The sequence below is a fragment of the Thunnus albacares genome, chromosome 3 (genome assembly GCF_914725855.1).
Source record: "Thunnus albacares chromosome 3, fThuAlb1.1, whole genome shotgun sequence".
Classification (NCBI taxonomy): Eukaryota; Metazoa; Chordata; class Actinopteri; order Scombriformes; family Scombridae; genus Thunnus; species Thunnus albacares.
Genome location: NC_058108.1, coordinates 39,831 through 54,136, shown reverse-complemented (window position 1 = coordinate 54,136; position 14,306 = coordinate 39,831). Strand labels below are relative to the sequence as shown.

The window sequence follows — 14,306 nt, the reverse complement described above, 5'->3', positions numbered from 1 at the left end:
GCCATACAACCAGATAGGATGATAAAAATGAAATAGGAGTGACTGTTGGTTTCACTCATATGTATCATGCATTAATGTTTGGTCATGTAACAAATGATAGAATAGGCCTATGAGCAAAAATAAATATAATCTGCATATCGAGGTCACTGGATCAACTATACCAACTGGATTTTTTTGACCTCTATGTACATATTTGGGTTGGGGATAAGGTGAGGAAACATAATAATGTGTTGGAGGCGCTGTGTGCTGGAGACACAGGGGGAGAGAGAGAGAGAGAGAGACGGTCAGTTCCGAACAAGAACGTCACATCTCGACGTCTTCACTCTGTTGGGAAAGGCTTTACAGAAGAGAGAGCAGAGCACTGGACAAGTATGATTAGCTGAAGTAAAAGGAGACCAAGAGCCGACAGAAAACAGACTCTAAGTGGACACGAGGAACAGAGAAGCAGTCTGAGCAGGATTATAGGCATCTAGTGCCTTCCCATTCAAAATTTCATGAAAAGGGTATTTTCTTAGATCTACCTGTGGTTACAACTTTGGATTTTATCCATGATGGATCAGTCTCTGGATCAGTTATCCTGACGTTTTTTTTCTGAATGTCAGAATTTGACTTTTTTCTGGAATACCATTACCCATTTTTGGAATATTTTTACGCACAGTCTTCTCGTGTGTGTGGATGACAAATCGTCACTGCAGGAATTTTAAAAGTGTTTTTGGAACATTTTAATGCGCTGTTATACAATTTGAGTTGCAGGCCAATCCGTCTTGTCTGATTTCTCAAGAGAATCATCAGTATCACATCTCTCCTGGCTGTACCCGTAATAGCAACAGATCGCCTAACACTTTTTCGCAAAGTGACACTGGTGCCTCCTAAACGGGAGCTGGTACCGTATATGTTCTTTCTCCATCTGTTTTGAGGAGTTTCTCAGTCTGGACGACGATATTATCTACTATCTGAAATGCTGCCCATATCCCTCCTGTTGCTCGTTTTCCACGCTGCGCTCTTCGTGGCCGCGCAAGGCGCCGATGACCTCCAGGGTTTTACCTTCCCAGGTGGGAGCGCAGGTTTTGACCCGACAGGTATGTGCTAAATGATGCGTGCGGGGAACCAACAAAAAGAGAGACCGAATGAAATAGGATAGCTGGACATCAATTCTCACCCTTGAGCTTGACAAAGTCATCTCATTCAAATCTGCCCTGTCATCGCCAACAATGCGCCATATCTCGTTTGCACATTGTTGGCACTTTGACAGCCTGTCACACGTCTGTTTTCAGATTTGCTTTCTATATGAATTGATCATCATTTGTGATCAATTTTCGTTCAAACTCGTTCTAATTATGCTGTTAAAAGAAAATACATTTTTTACCTCTTCTTGTGGCAAAGGTTTTAGAAAGTGTTTTTTTTTTACTTAGCAGAATTATTTTGTTTTTAAGCCAATTTAGTTCATTTTAATGATACTGAAAGGTAAAGTGTGCTGCCTCATTTTAATGCACACTTACTTCACAGGAATCTTGTAAGAATAGCTCAAATTTTCAGAATATATATATATAGGACTTTGTCAATGGTTTTTATTTCACAAATGTGACCTCAAGACTTAATCTGCTTTGTGCTCAGCCCACCTGTGTAAAAGGGTTAAACTCAGTTCATATGTGGAGGTCCTACAGGGACAGAGATAACACACACACACACACACACACACACACACACACACACACACACACACACACACACACTGTTCAGAAGACCTTTGCATACACCATTGATATTTGATAGCCCATCCAGCTGAGAGGTCTTCTCACTGTTTAGAAATGCACGTTTCATCAACTACCAGGGCATCAATGACTGTGCTTTTCACATTGGTGGTATAGACATTGAGCAGATGAACATGGATCATACTCACAGATAAGTCATATAAGTCATATCTCATGAGTCCATAAGTTCCAAGTGAAACAGCAGATTGTCAAGATTTTTAACTATTCACTCCCATGTCAAATTATTATAAGAATAACTCACATTCATCACAGATGTGACTGATATGTCAAACAACAGACAAAGACACAATGCATCAGAAGAATTTTAAGCCATTTTACACCCCACTGTGTTCAGTTTGTGTTGTTCTTACTGCATCCTTTAGAAACTTTCTCCAAGCAGGCTTGATGCTTATCTAGCAGTTTAGTCACTGGATCCTCTTGCACTCACATATTCCTTTGTGCTGGCTCTAACTGAACATAGGCTAATTACAAGATGATTATGAAAAAACAAACTACTTCAGAGATTAATTTAGGCAAAAATGTCAGAATTCTGAGATTAACATCAGAACTCTTACTCTAAATAACAACTCACTTTATTCCCAGAAGTCACTTTCTCCTGCAGCTTTACTCCTGCTCATGTTGTAGGCAGGGAGAGGCCACTGTCATTGGAGCTTGCTTTGATAGCGGGTTTAACTAGCAGAACTTTGACCCCTTGACCCCTCAGCTCCTTGGACCACAAAACTCTAGAGTCACCGAGACAAAAATGGGTCCTGACTCAGTGGACCGACATACCAGAATAACAGAAAGCTGTGTGTCATCTTCCCATGTATTAGCCTTCATGTATTATAATTAAACCAGGGACACACTGTACAGTTTAAAGCCTGATCACAACAGTTGATCTGACCATGATGACTGATTTTCCAGAGAGTCCGTACTGCCATGTGACCAAATACTTTCGGCACATATTGTTCTGTAGTGTGCTGGAGTTACAGTAAATACTGAGCATCAAACTCATAGGTTAAACCAGTTGCAATGAACATGTTTATTTAATGGTACTAATCTTGACTTTTCTTGATGGAAATCTGTAGCTTGAGCTACAGTAATTATTGACTGAAACACAGTGTAAACACAGTGTGCTTGTCTACAAGTGTTTGTCATTGGCAATATGCGTTTCCAGTTCACAGTTGGTTCAAATTGTAAAAGTCTGTTAGTGTGTTCCTGACTTTAGTACTCATACAAATAGAAACCTGACAAAGCTTGGCAGTCTCTTGGTTCAGTGGCATCTACCTTGTATTATTATTTATATAAATGAAAACTACATGAAAGCTCTGGTGCAGACTGACTGGATATTGGGCTCTGATATGATGCTAATATCAAAAATATATAACTGTAACACTTTCCTTGATAATGTTGGTAAAAAAAAACAACAAAAAACGCTTTGAATGACTGATGAAAATACAGGTCCAATTGGATGTTTTGCATTATTTCTTTTACAGACATTCTACAACAAACAACAAATGGTTTAAAGTTCAAAATTCATTCTTGACCTTCAAACCAACACTGACAAAAGATTGTTTTGTCAACTAATGGATTATACTGATTATGCAGTTGTCTTATTGTCCATATTTGCCTGATACAGTTTGTAAATATATATGATTGTATTCATATTGGTATTCAGAATATTAATTTCTGACTTATTTTTTGGCTTTGTAACCTTGACAGATTGACATGCAACACATGTGCCTGTCCAGAATTAAATCGGGGGCATTGAGATTATATGTGTCTTATTATATTGCATGAGTCTTAACCACTATCCTAGTGGGAAGCCCTGAATAATTAAGTTTGATTTCTGGCCCAAATTTTTTGTTTGCATTTTAAGAGAAATCATGGCCATTGACATCTTTATATATATATATATATATATATATATATATATATATATATATATATATATCATTATGACATCTTTTTGTTGAAATGTAGAAATTTTGGATGGACAAAAAGAGAGAGACTTCTCTGCACAGCAATAGAGAAGAATGAACAAGTAAATGTGCACACTCCATCTCTGCAGCTCCTACAAATTGGCATTAATGTATCTAAACACCGTCCAGATCTGTGTAGACCAGTGTTTTACTCCAAAAGGAGCAGTGAACATGTAGACAAGATAGTGATTAATCTATAGATCTGGTGAACTAATTTGTTGAGCTGGATTAATGAACAAATGAAATTAACTCCGTGGATAAGATGAGTGAAATAACGACTGACATAATGTCATTACCTTCCTGACCCATGTAGACCCCTGTATGGTGGTGTCTCCACCATGTATGAGTGAGGCCGATCGCTACAGCCTGGAGGCCCTGCGGAGCATCCACCAGATGATGGACGATGACCAGGATGGAGGGATTGAGGTTGAGGAGAGTGTGGAGGTACAAAACTCACTCCTCATGAAATGTTTATGCTATTTTGTTAGCTGTTGGGGAACCCCCTGTGCATGTGATGCAAGCAAGAGACAGACAGGGTAAAGCAGGGGTACAACAACAGGTGTCCTGGCTGGTGATAGAGTCAAATGCTACTTCAAGGATAGCAACGGTATAACTTTGCTTTTGGCTCTCTGACAAAATTGGTTTTCACTAATAGAGTACTCATGACCTTCACAGTCATACTTCAAGAGTATAACTCTTCTTAAGACTTTAGACTCTGTTATGCCTGTTATCGCCAGATATTTCAAACAGTCACACAGTCATCACACAGCGTCAGTGATTTCTTTGTGTTCATTGCCTGAATTAATTTTTTTCCTACTAAAAATTAATTGTAATGGGAAAACATCAGACTGTTTGTTGGTTTTGTTTTTGCATTCCTATATCACACCTCCCAAGCATTTTACCTTAGAGTAAAAATAATTTGGTTTCTTTTTTAAGTTATAATTTGTTATCCAGACTTTTCCATTTGGTCATGTAAACAAGTGCATTCAACCAAGCATATGGCTCAGTACTTATGTGTAAAAGAATGTTTACTGCATGTAAAAGTGTGCTCATGCGCATGTGCACTTCTACCTTGGTGATATTATGTTGCACATGTTTTGTGTGTTCAGTTTAATATTTCACAGTAAATGATACCCAGACTGAACATGCGTTTTTGTCCAGAGATTCTGTCGGTCTCAACTCTACGTGACATTGGTAGTAAACCCAGAATTCTAGAATGCCTTTAGCCTTCCAGAATGCAGTTCAGGGATACAGTATCCAGGGGCTCGGGTTGCGGTTGCTGTGGAGACTTCAGGGGAGGGGCCTGGGCTCATCAGAACACAGCCCCAAGATTCCTCTAGTCATCATATGAAGGCCAAGGACACATTCCAAGACAGCCTTACCACACACACACACATCTGTGTGCAGAACCACTGAAGTTTGCAATATACACTCATGCATCTGCATCCATTATAAATAAATACATTCTCAAATCACTCTCTCCTTATTCCTAGATTGAAATCCAAGAACACACTGCAACACGCACACAATTTATGTTGGAAAGTGAGGTTAGCTCAGCCAGTGCTATTTTTGTTTTATCTTTATTTAACCTTTACTTGAGCTGGAAAACCTTATTAAGAATGTCTCTTTCATAAAAAAAAAACAAAGCAACATGAAACAGATGGCACAAAATATGTCTAAAAGTATATCACAATATTAGAGTCAAAAATTGCAGTCATAAATCATGAATACAATTTCTAATACAGTCATTCTAAAATACCCCAAAACATTGGTACCAAGAAGACAGAACAGACAAATTGTGCAGAAATTATTTATATTCGCAAAGAGAAACCAAATTTTACATCTTTAGCATCATACATAAAAGCTCTTTTACACTCCGTACTCAGTACAGACTTTAGGAACTGTTAATAAATATGAGTCCTGGGAATCAAGAGCATAGCTATTCGTAAACACTTGTTGAAAGTACATACATAGATAAGGTGGTTGTAACCCAAGAATGGATTTATAGAGACTGTATGTATAAGCCAGTGCTTAAATTTATGTGAGGCTGAAGAGGACAAAGAAGAAGAATATAGCACTTTTCAAAACCAGGGTTACTAAGTGCTTCACAAAGTGTAGGTGCAAGCATACAATGACAACAGAATATGATACAAAGAACAATTATGTGTGAAAACCTTGCTTACTGTGAGCTAAACGTTTTGTCCCTGTCTGTCTTTGCAGTTCATCATTGAAGACATGAAGCAGCAGCAAACCAACAAACACAGCAACCTACACAGAGAAGACCAGCACATCACAGTTGAGGAGCTCTGGAGGGGCTGGAAGTCATCTGATGGTGTGTGTGTACGAGAGATAGTGTGTGTGTGTGTATGTTTGTTTCCAAAGATGTGAAGCTCTATTTTGTCTCACTTTGCCCTCTTGTCTCATTTCTCAGTACATAATTGGACTCAGGATGAGGTGCTTCGCTGGCTGAAGGACTTTGTTGAGTTGCCACAGTATGAGAAGAACTTTAAAGACTTTAAGGTCAATGGAAACACACTCCCCAGGTGAGAATATCACATGACAATGCCATAGTCAACCAAGACTCACTGTCTTGTATGCTGTTGTTCAAGAAAGTCACTGTAAAAACAAGTCAGTTGTTGTTAATGATCATATCAACATAATGAACCTGTACTGCCCATCACATCTGTTTGTAGGATTGCAGCCAATGAGCCTTCATTTCTGAGTGGCCATCTGAAAGTTCAGGACCAGAGAGACAAACAGAAGCTCAACATCAAAGCTCTGGACGTAGTACTGTTTGGGCCACCTACACGTGAGAACAATTCCTTACCATCTTCCTTCTCCATACTCTTATGTCTTTTTAAAGTCATTAATGTATCTGATCCTGCTCTGCCTACTTGCCTCTTTAGTATGCATACCTATCAACTCTCCCAGTTTCCACAGATTTTTCTGATATTTGAGGGACAACTACTGACATGCTCCTAATTAATTTAAAAAAATGACAATATTGAATCAATCAGTCCCCAAAATTAAGAAATTTGAATATTTAATTCAATGATTTCATGTGTCTTAAATTTGATCTTTTATCATTCAGTCATCTATGTTACATTTATGATAGATCCACTGCTCCTAATCATGACTCTCCATTCGATCCTAGGTCCTCCTCATAACTACATGAAGGATATGCTGCTAATTGTATCAGTGGTGATGGGAGTTGGGGGCTGCTGGTTTGCTCAGGCCCAGAACAAAACCAGCAAGATCCACATAAACAAGATGATGAAAGATCTGGAAAGTCTGCAGAGGGCTGAACAAAGCCTCACTGATCTACAGGAACAGTAAGTATTAATTTATTTTTCTTTGTCTGCCTCTCACCTACTGTACATTAATGATCTGGCTTTGTTTTGTTTGATTGCTCTAAAAACCATTTCACTTACTCAGACTGGAGCGAGCCCAGGAAGAGAAACGTAATGTGGCAGAGGAGAAACAGAACCTGGAGGAGAAGATGAGGGATGAGATCATGGGGGCACAGGAGGAGGCGCACCGTCTGCACGAGCTGAGGCAGGGAGCTGTCAGCGAGCTCAGCCGCCTCCGATATGCAGAGGAAGAGCTGGTGCAGGTAGACACACTGAATACCATATATACAACTCAGAGGAAACAACTTCATAATACCACAGAGATGGGTCATCATCCTTGGTGTAGTTTAAACGTACTGAAAGCATTTTTATTAGACATTTGACTGGTGCCATTTCCTCAGGTTCGTGGAGCATTGAAGCAGGCAGAGAAGGACATGCAGGCTAGCTGGACTTTCTCAGAAGCTCTCCAGCTGTGGCTCCAGTTGACACATGAGGTGGAAGTCCAGTACTACAATGTCAAGAAGCAGGGTGCAGAATTACAGCTTGCCACTGCCAAGGAAGAGGTAATGTATGCACAGGGAGACACACATGAAAAACTCAGTTGTGACATTTAAAGGGACTGCACTGGACACATACACAAGTAACTGCCAAAAATGTAAAGTGCATGTTTCAACATAGGGTTATGAATATAGAAGATTTTCTTATCTCTGCCAAACTACATGCACACCTATCAACTAAGGGTCAGAATCACAGAAGAACTCACAATACGATACTATCACGATATTCTTCCCACGATAACAATATCTAACTATAAAGGGATATTTCTGTCTGTCTGTATGTCTTTCACTTTTCTCGACAACCGTTCATCCAATCTACTTCACACTTAGCGGGTGTATTGCTGAGGACCCAAGGAAGTGCAGTCTTGAGTGTAAAGTTGTTTGGATGAGAAATGTTAAAAATATCATCGAAAGAAAACATCTTGACCCCTCCAATATGGTGGAAACAAATACCGGTGTAAATACTGGCGCTGCATTTGTTTACTAGCGGATCTTGACCTTTCAAATATGGTGGCTGTGCAGACGCATAGCTGCAACATACAGCAGCCAAAGGAGTCTCTGTCTGTCTGTCTGTCCTTCAATTTTCTTGACAACCATTCATCTGATTGACTTCACACTTTTTGGGTGTATTGCTGAGGACCCAAGGAAGTGCAGTGTAGTGTGAAGTTGTTTGGATGAGTGGTTCTTGAGAAAGCTGCAAGCAGCAATACTGGAGAGCAGAGCTAGAGAGAAGGAGGCCGGAAAACACTGAGAGAACATGAGCCTGCCTGAAAGCGACACAACTGCCGAGAGAACATGAGCCTGCCTGAAAGCGACACAACTGCCGAGAGAACATGAGCCTGCCTGAAAGCGACACAACTGCTGAGAGAACATGAGCCTGCCTGAAGTGACACACAGTGGCTGATACAGAAAACACATGACAGAAATCACACAATCTTATTTAAGGACAATTTCACCTCAATTAAACTAATCTAACTAAAATTTAACTAAAATGGAAGGAGTCTGTCTGTATATATGTATGTTTGTCCCATCCGACTGACTTCTCATTTGGTGGGTGTATTGCTGAGGACCCAAGGAAGTGCAACATTGAGTGTAAAGTTGTTTGGATGAACAGTTCTTGAGAAAGCTGCAAGCAGCAGTACTGGAGGCCAAGCAATCAGCCCGTTCTGAACAGGCACGTTTTGAATGCAAAACACTGCACTAGTATCTCAACAAAGACTATACATGATATATCACAAAGAAATAATCTACAATATATCAAGATATCTGTAATTTAAGAAGAAAAAAAAAATATTTCAAAGAACAGGCAATAGTCAGATAATGTACAGTGTTTATTAACAGTAGATTAGTTTCACAGAAAAGAAGTACAAATATCAGAACACTGATAACTGTAGCCTCATATTGTGCCTCTCACACAGAGCTGCTGGTAGTGTTAGCAAGTCTGATAAGAGACAACAAAGAGGCCATGTTGTGCTAATAGCCCAAAGATTTCTTCCTTTTCTGTGGCAGTAAACACAACACAAGTGACGGTGGTAGGCTAAACGTTAATATGATAAACAATGGGGCTACAGCTACACGCTGACACTCCACCTACAACACACAACACAGGTACCACACAGGAACTTTAACAGAAGGCCATGAATGTGCTTCTTGGGACTGTCAAAGCTCCAGTGGACTCTGTGTTTCCAGTGCAGATACAGAGAATCTGACAGTAGCCGCTCAGTGCTGATTTTTTACTTGCATTTCTTCTTCATTGTCACCTACAATTACCATCCATCTGACCATCAACAATCTGTTCAGTGCCTCCATAAGGAGGTGGGGGGTAGTGGCACTCTGGTTGTGGTAAACCTAAATAGCTGAATCAATTCTTAGCAGTCCTATGTTTAAAAAAAATGTATTGATACTTAGTGCCACTGTGTCGATAACATATCTTAAGCGGACATACTGCAATATGTTGCAATGTTGATTTTTTGTCCCAACCCTTACATCAACTGACCTGCACCTATACTTCCTTCCAGGCAGAGAGGATTAAGAAGAAGAGAAGTTCTGTGTTTGGGACTCTCCATGTGGCCCACAGTTCCTCTCTAGACCAGGTTGACCAAAAGATCATGGAGGCAAAGTGAGCCACAATACTACCTGTGCACATTTTGTTTATGTTTGTCACAGCAAATCTGTATAGGTCACAAAGGTCTTTGTATTTCCCAAAGGAATGCCTTGTCTGAAGTAACAGCCTGCCTACGGGAGCGGCTCCATCGCTGGCAGCAGATTGAGCGCATCTGTGGCTTCAGCATCATCAGGAATCCTGGCCTTGCAAACCTCACGGCTCAGCTCTACTCAGACTCAATTGCCATGGGGTTGCCCCGAGTGTCCCAGCCATCTTTTTCATGCCACAGCTCGGTCCATGGATCTCTGGAGGATCTGTTAGAAGAGTCTACTTCTCCAATCTTACCACAGATGCCAGGTAAGAAGCCAGAAAGATGAGTTCTTTATTCTTTCTTTGGATCCCCATTAGTGTCCAAGTGTTCAGTCAGGTTGAGATTTGGTGACTATGAAGGCCATAGCATATAATTCAAATCATTTTTGTACTTATAAAGCCATTCAATGAACCCTCATTTCCTACCTGGAAGCATCTGCAATATCCATGTTTCTCCACTAGTTTAGTCATGTTTCCTTAATTTGTGCTTCACACTTAACGTAACTTTAATGTGCAAATTCACAGTGTTGACCAATAGCAAGCTGTCTTGACAGTGCTGAACTCTGATGGAACGGAGTTCAACTAGAGGAAACTCTCTTAGCTTACTAGCTGTGTTGTACCATCCAGTTGTACACACCCTCCTCTGTCAGAGTTTAACCTGCTTCAAAACAGACATGGTTTGACTTTTGCAAATGAATTTCTCTGTGCCACTTTGTGGTGTGACCAGGCCTTTAAGGTTGAAAACTATGGTGTACATATTTATTGCTACTACTACACCTTTGTGTATGAATTTATTGGTTTTGCTGATTGGTTTATCTTTTATCTATCCCCGCTTCCAGTTCCACCACTGAAGCGCTCTCCTCGAACTCGGGGTTCCACCATATGTCGGTCACGTCGTCCTGGCGTCATCACTCAGCCACCGGCTACCATGATCTCCGCGGACCCCGACCTCCTCATCCCAATCCGAGCTCCCTATCCTTGCTTTGATGAGGATGAGGAGCTCTTGCTCAAAACCCTAAAGAAACAGTACGTCACTCTGCCCACAACCTTTAGAGGCCAATTTGTTTGTTTTTACACACTGCTAAACTGTTTCAATGATGCCTCTGTTGATACAATCTTTGTTCATTCTTTGTTTCCTTCTTTCTTTCCTTTCTTATCCTTTCCTTCCTTTATACTTCCTTACCTTTCTCTCACTAATAGAGACTCCCTAGAGATGTACTCAGATGCAGACTATATCAGTTCATCTCCTCTTAGCAAAATGTACCCTAGTACACCTACCGCTGTTGACACCACCTCTCGAAAGCTCTACCATGATGAAACTGAGCTGCTTGCAGACAGCTCCATTACAAAGCCTTTGGGTAAAGAAGTAGAAACTGTTATTGAATCCCCAGTTCGCAGAATTTCTATAGAAGAGCTAGAAGCTTCTGTAGATGTTCCCTGCAGGAAGACAAAAGACAAAGTGTTGGATACTTCTTTGGAAATCCCTTCTTTGAAGATGTCCAAAGAGGAGCCTTTGATAGAGGCTACATCAAGGAAGACATCCCGAGACAGGAGTGAAGTTCCCATGGATGTTGTAGTTAGAAAGGGGCTTACCAATGAGTTGGATGCAGAATTTACAGCTAAGAAAGTAGAAAGAGACACAGTAGGGGATTTTATTGACACTGCTTCAAGGAATATATACAGAGAAAGAAGTGATTTACCACTGGATGCCAGAAAGATTCTTTGGGATGAATTAGAGGCATCAAATGTTGCACCTGGGAAAATATCAAGAGATATGATGGGCACTTCAATGGACAGTGCTTCAAGAAAGATGATACGAGATGAGGTTGAGCGTCCATTTGACTCAGTATCCAGAAGGATTATGAGAGATTCAGTGGGAATGCCCCTAGACACAGCTTCTAGAAAGCTTCCATGGAATAAAGGAGAATATCAGCTTGATTCCTCCGTGAGGGCAATGGCAAAGGACAAAATGGTTGACATTGCTAGAACACCATCAAGAAAGATATCTAGAGATGAGATGGAGTATTGTGCAGATCCTGCTTCTGTAAAGATGCTACCCAGAGAGCAATTTGAAGCACTTGTGGACACCACGTCCTCCAAAGAAAAGCAAGAGTTTGGTTTAGAACCACCAACAAGTAGGAAGACACTGAGAGATGAACTTGAGATGTCTGTTGGCTGTCTCAGAAGGAGACTACCAAGAATGCCAAGAGATAACACTGACAATTCGATAGACACACCCACAGGAAAAATCTCCAGGGATAGAGTTGATGTACCCATGGAAATACCTGAACAATCAATAGTGAGGGAGGAGTTGGTAGCATGTGAATCAGGCTCATCTCCAGGTCGAATTGGACAACCAGACCTTACAGTAACCTCCCAGGTGCCATGGAAGTCATCATCAGACGTTTTCGCTGTTGGCCCATTGAGCCAGCTTGTGTATGACGGAATCCTGGAGAAGTCCTGCAACTCCATGGCTACATCCCCAATCAGCCTCTCTGCCTCAACATCCAACCTTCCCCAGTGCAAGGAGGTGGAGCCACCATTGCCACCAGCAAGAGTTGCCTTACCATCTTCTGCATCACTCCCTGAGATTAAAGATGACAAGAACAAGGAAAAAGAAAAAAGCAAGAAATCCCTAAAGCTAAAAAATCTTTTTAAAAAGAAAAATGAGCCAACCTCAGAGAAGCTTCAAAGTGGTCTTCAGAAACTCTGACAATCAGTTGAGAATTTTTTCCTTTTTTATAATTAAAATTTTATTAACATTTTCATATCTTTTGAACCAGAAAATGTAGTTTTAGAACATAATTGAAAACATCTGGTAGTGAAAAGACACTACGTTTTAGAAATTATAACCTTACTTACTTAAGGATAGACATTTTAGAGCCAGTGGTGTCCAAAATACCAACATGAAAGTAGAGTAAGAGAAGCAAATAACATATTGTTCCCATTCTCCGAGATGTCAAAAAGCACTGATAGAATCATGATACATGTATTATGTCAAATGTTGCCTGTAAAAAAGTCAATAAAATATAGTACATTTGCTCAATTGCATATGTATGGAGATCAATATGAAGCTCAGCGAAGAGTCTGCCAGTTTTTAAACATGTTTTATATTTGAAACAGATTTTTTTCTGTTATTAAGTCTTATGTAGACATATGGTTGATACCATATATTATTTTAGATGCAATCTTTTTGATGCTTTGCCTATCTATGGTTGAAGGATTAAATTCTGTTTAAACAGATGCTGCCCTTCTGTATAACAGAGGCAATGCTTGAATTTAAACCTCCAATGAAGACATTTACTGAAGTAGGAAAAGAATACATTCTGTTCTGAGATAAATTTAGCTTAATTTAATGATGTCCTGATCTCATATTCTACCCCCCCTCCCCCCACCAGATCCCGATTTGACTCATATGATATCAAGTATGAAACAGGGTCTGATCTGAGGAAATTTAAAGGCTTATATTATTTTACATGATACACTTCTGTGTTTCTGTTTTTCTCAGTGTTCTTCTCACTGGTTTGAAGTGGAAGGGGCAAACTAGGAAAAATGTGAAGTGTCAGGTATTCCTGTGCTCCAATCACGATTTAGCAACATTTAAATGAGAATCTGATGACATCTGAGGGGTTGCTTGTGTTGCACACCCACACAGTCCAGATGAAGCAGAGTAGCTGGAGTTTTGAGGTTTAACATCTTAATGAACAATACCAAACGACTTTTTTTTTCATTGAATTTGATTTATTTAAAATTTGATTTGATTTAAACTTCGAACTTGATTGTTTCTTTTTTAGTCATGGCTCTTTATTGTTATAGAGAAATACCTAGGATAGTAACACATCCCCCTATTCCCTTAGTTAGTATTTATAAGTAGTATATAAACATTTATTGATATAATAGTCATAACACACTATAATGTAATTATAATTAGATATAAGGTTATTTTAAAGCTGGAGTGCGGGACTTGTCTCCCCTTTCTGGCAGTGAGAGTAATTACAAAAACACTGTTGATACGTGTTTATGTCATAAGCTCTGCCGTAGCCTACTCACTCACTACTGTTGCAGCTGTAAAATGGTGGATAAATTGTTTTGAGCATAACTTAAACCCCATGATAGGACTCGTTTCACTATCAGAATTTGATCCATTTGGTCTGATAACAATTGGAAAGTCTAGAGAGCTGCACAGTTAAATTATTGTATCCCCATTCAAGTTAGCAGAGAGCTAACCGGAAATCAGCCTGCTCGGCCAGTGGAAGTCTCTATCTAGTGTGCATGCTCTGCCCATAAAGCAAGTGCAGTATGCATGCGTCCAGCCAGCACGGTGATGTCAATCGGGACACCAGATTAAAAACTCCGGTATACCTCTGAAATACAAAGAGATTTACCTGATGGTGATAGGCTTAATCAACATTGTGTGAACTCGCTTGGCAAGGGCTTGAATGTAACAGAAGTTCATTTATATGTAAAAGTTC

General features: G+C 40.0%; 1 protein-coding gene across 1 annotated transcript; it reads left to right on the top strand.

Annotated features, from left to right (window-relative positions):
* The first annotated feature begins 279 nt into the window (after positions 1 to 279).
* Positions 280 to 13,781, top strand: LOC122979254 (stromal interaction molecule 2-like). The gene is made up of 12 exons (XM_044346569.1): positions 280 to 1,079; positions 4,047 to 4,177; positions 5,954 to 6,065; positions 6,165 to 6,276; positions 6,427 to 6,542; positions 6,888 to 7,065; positions 7,169 to 7,346; positions 7,485 to 7,646; positions 9,659 to 9,759; positions 9,848 to 10,101; positions 10,674 to 10,860; positions 11,035 to 13,781. The coding sequence occupies exons 1-12, from the start codon at positions 959 to 961 to the stop codon at positions 12,545 to 12,547; spliced, it is 3,165 nt and encodes a 1,054-aa protein (XP_044202504.1). The 5' UTR covers positions 280 to 958; the 3' UTR covers positions 12,548 to 13,781.
* The last annotated feature ends 525 nt before the right edge of the window (positions 13,782 to 14,306 follow it).

What these genes read in the sequence shown, in the direction of transcription:
- LOC122979254 (XM_044346569.1), top strand. Translation starts at nt 959, where the DNA reads ATGCTGCCCATATCCCTCCTGTTGCTCGTTTTCCACGCTGCGCTCTTC. An exon ending in AGGTTGAGGAGAGTGTGGAG is followed by an intron (nt 4,178 to 5,953) that starts GTACAAAACTCA and finishes CTGTCTTTGCAG; the next exon opens with TTCATCATTGAAGACATGAA. An exon ending in CTCACTGATCTACAGGAACA is followed by an intron (nt 7,066 to 7,168) that starts GTAAGTATTAAT and finishes TCACTTACTCAG; the next exon opens with ACTGGAGCGAGCCCAGGAAG.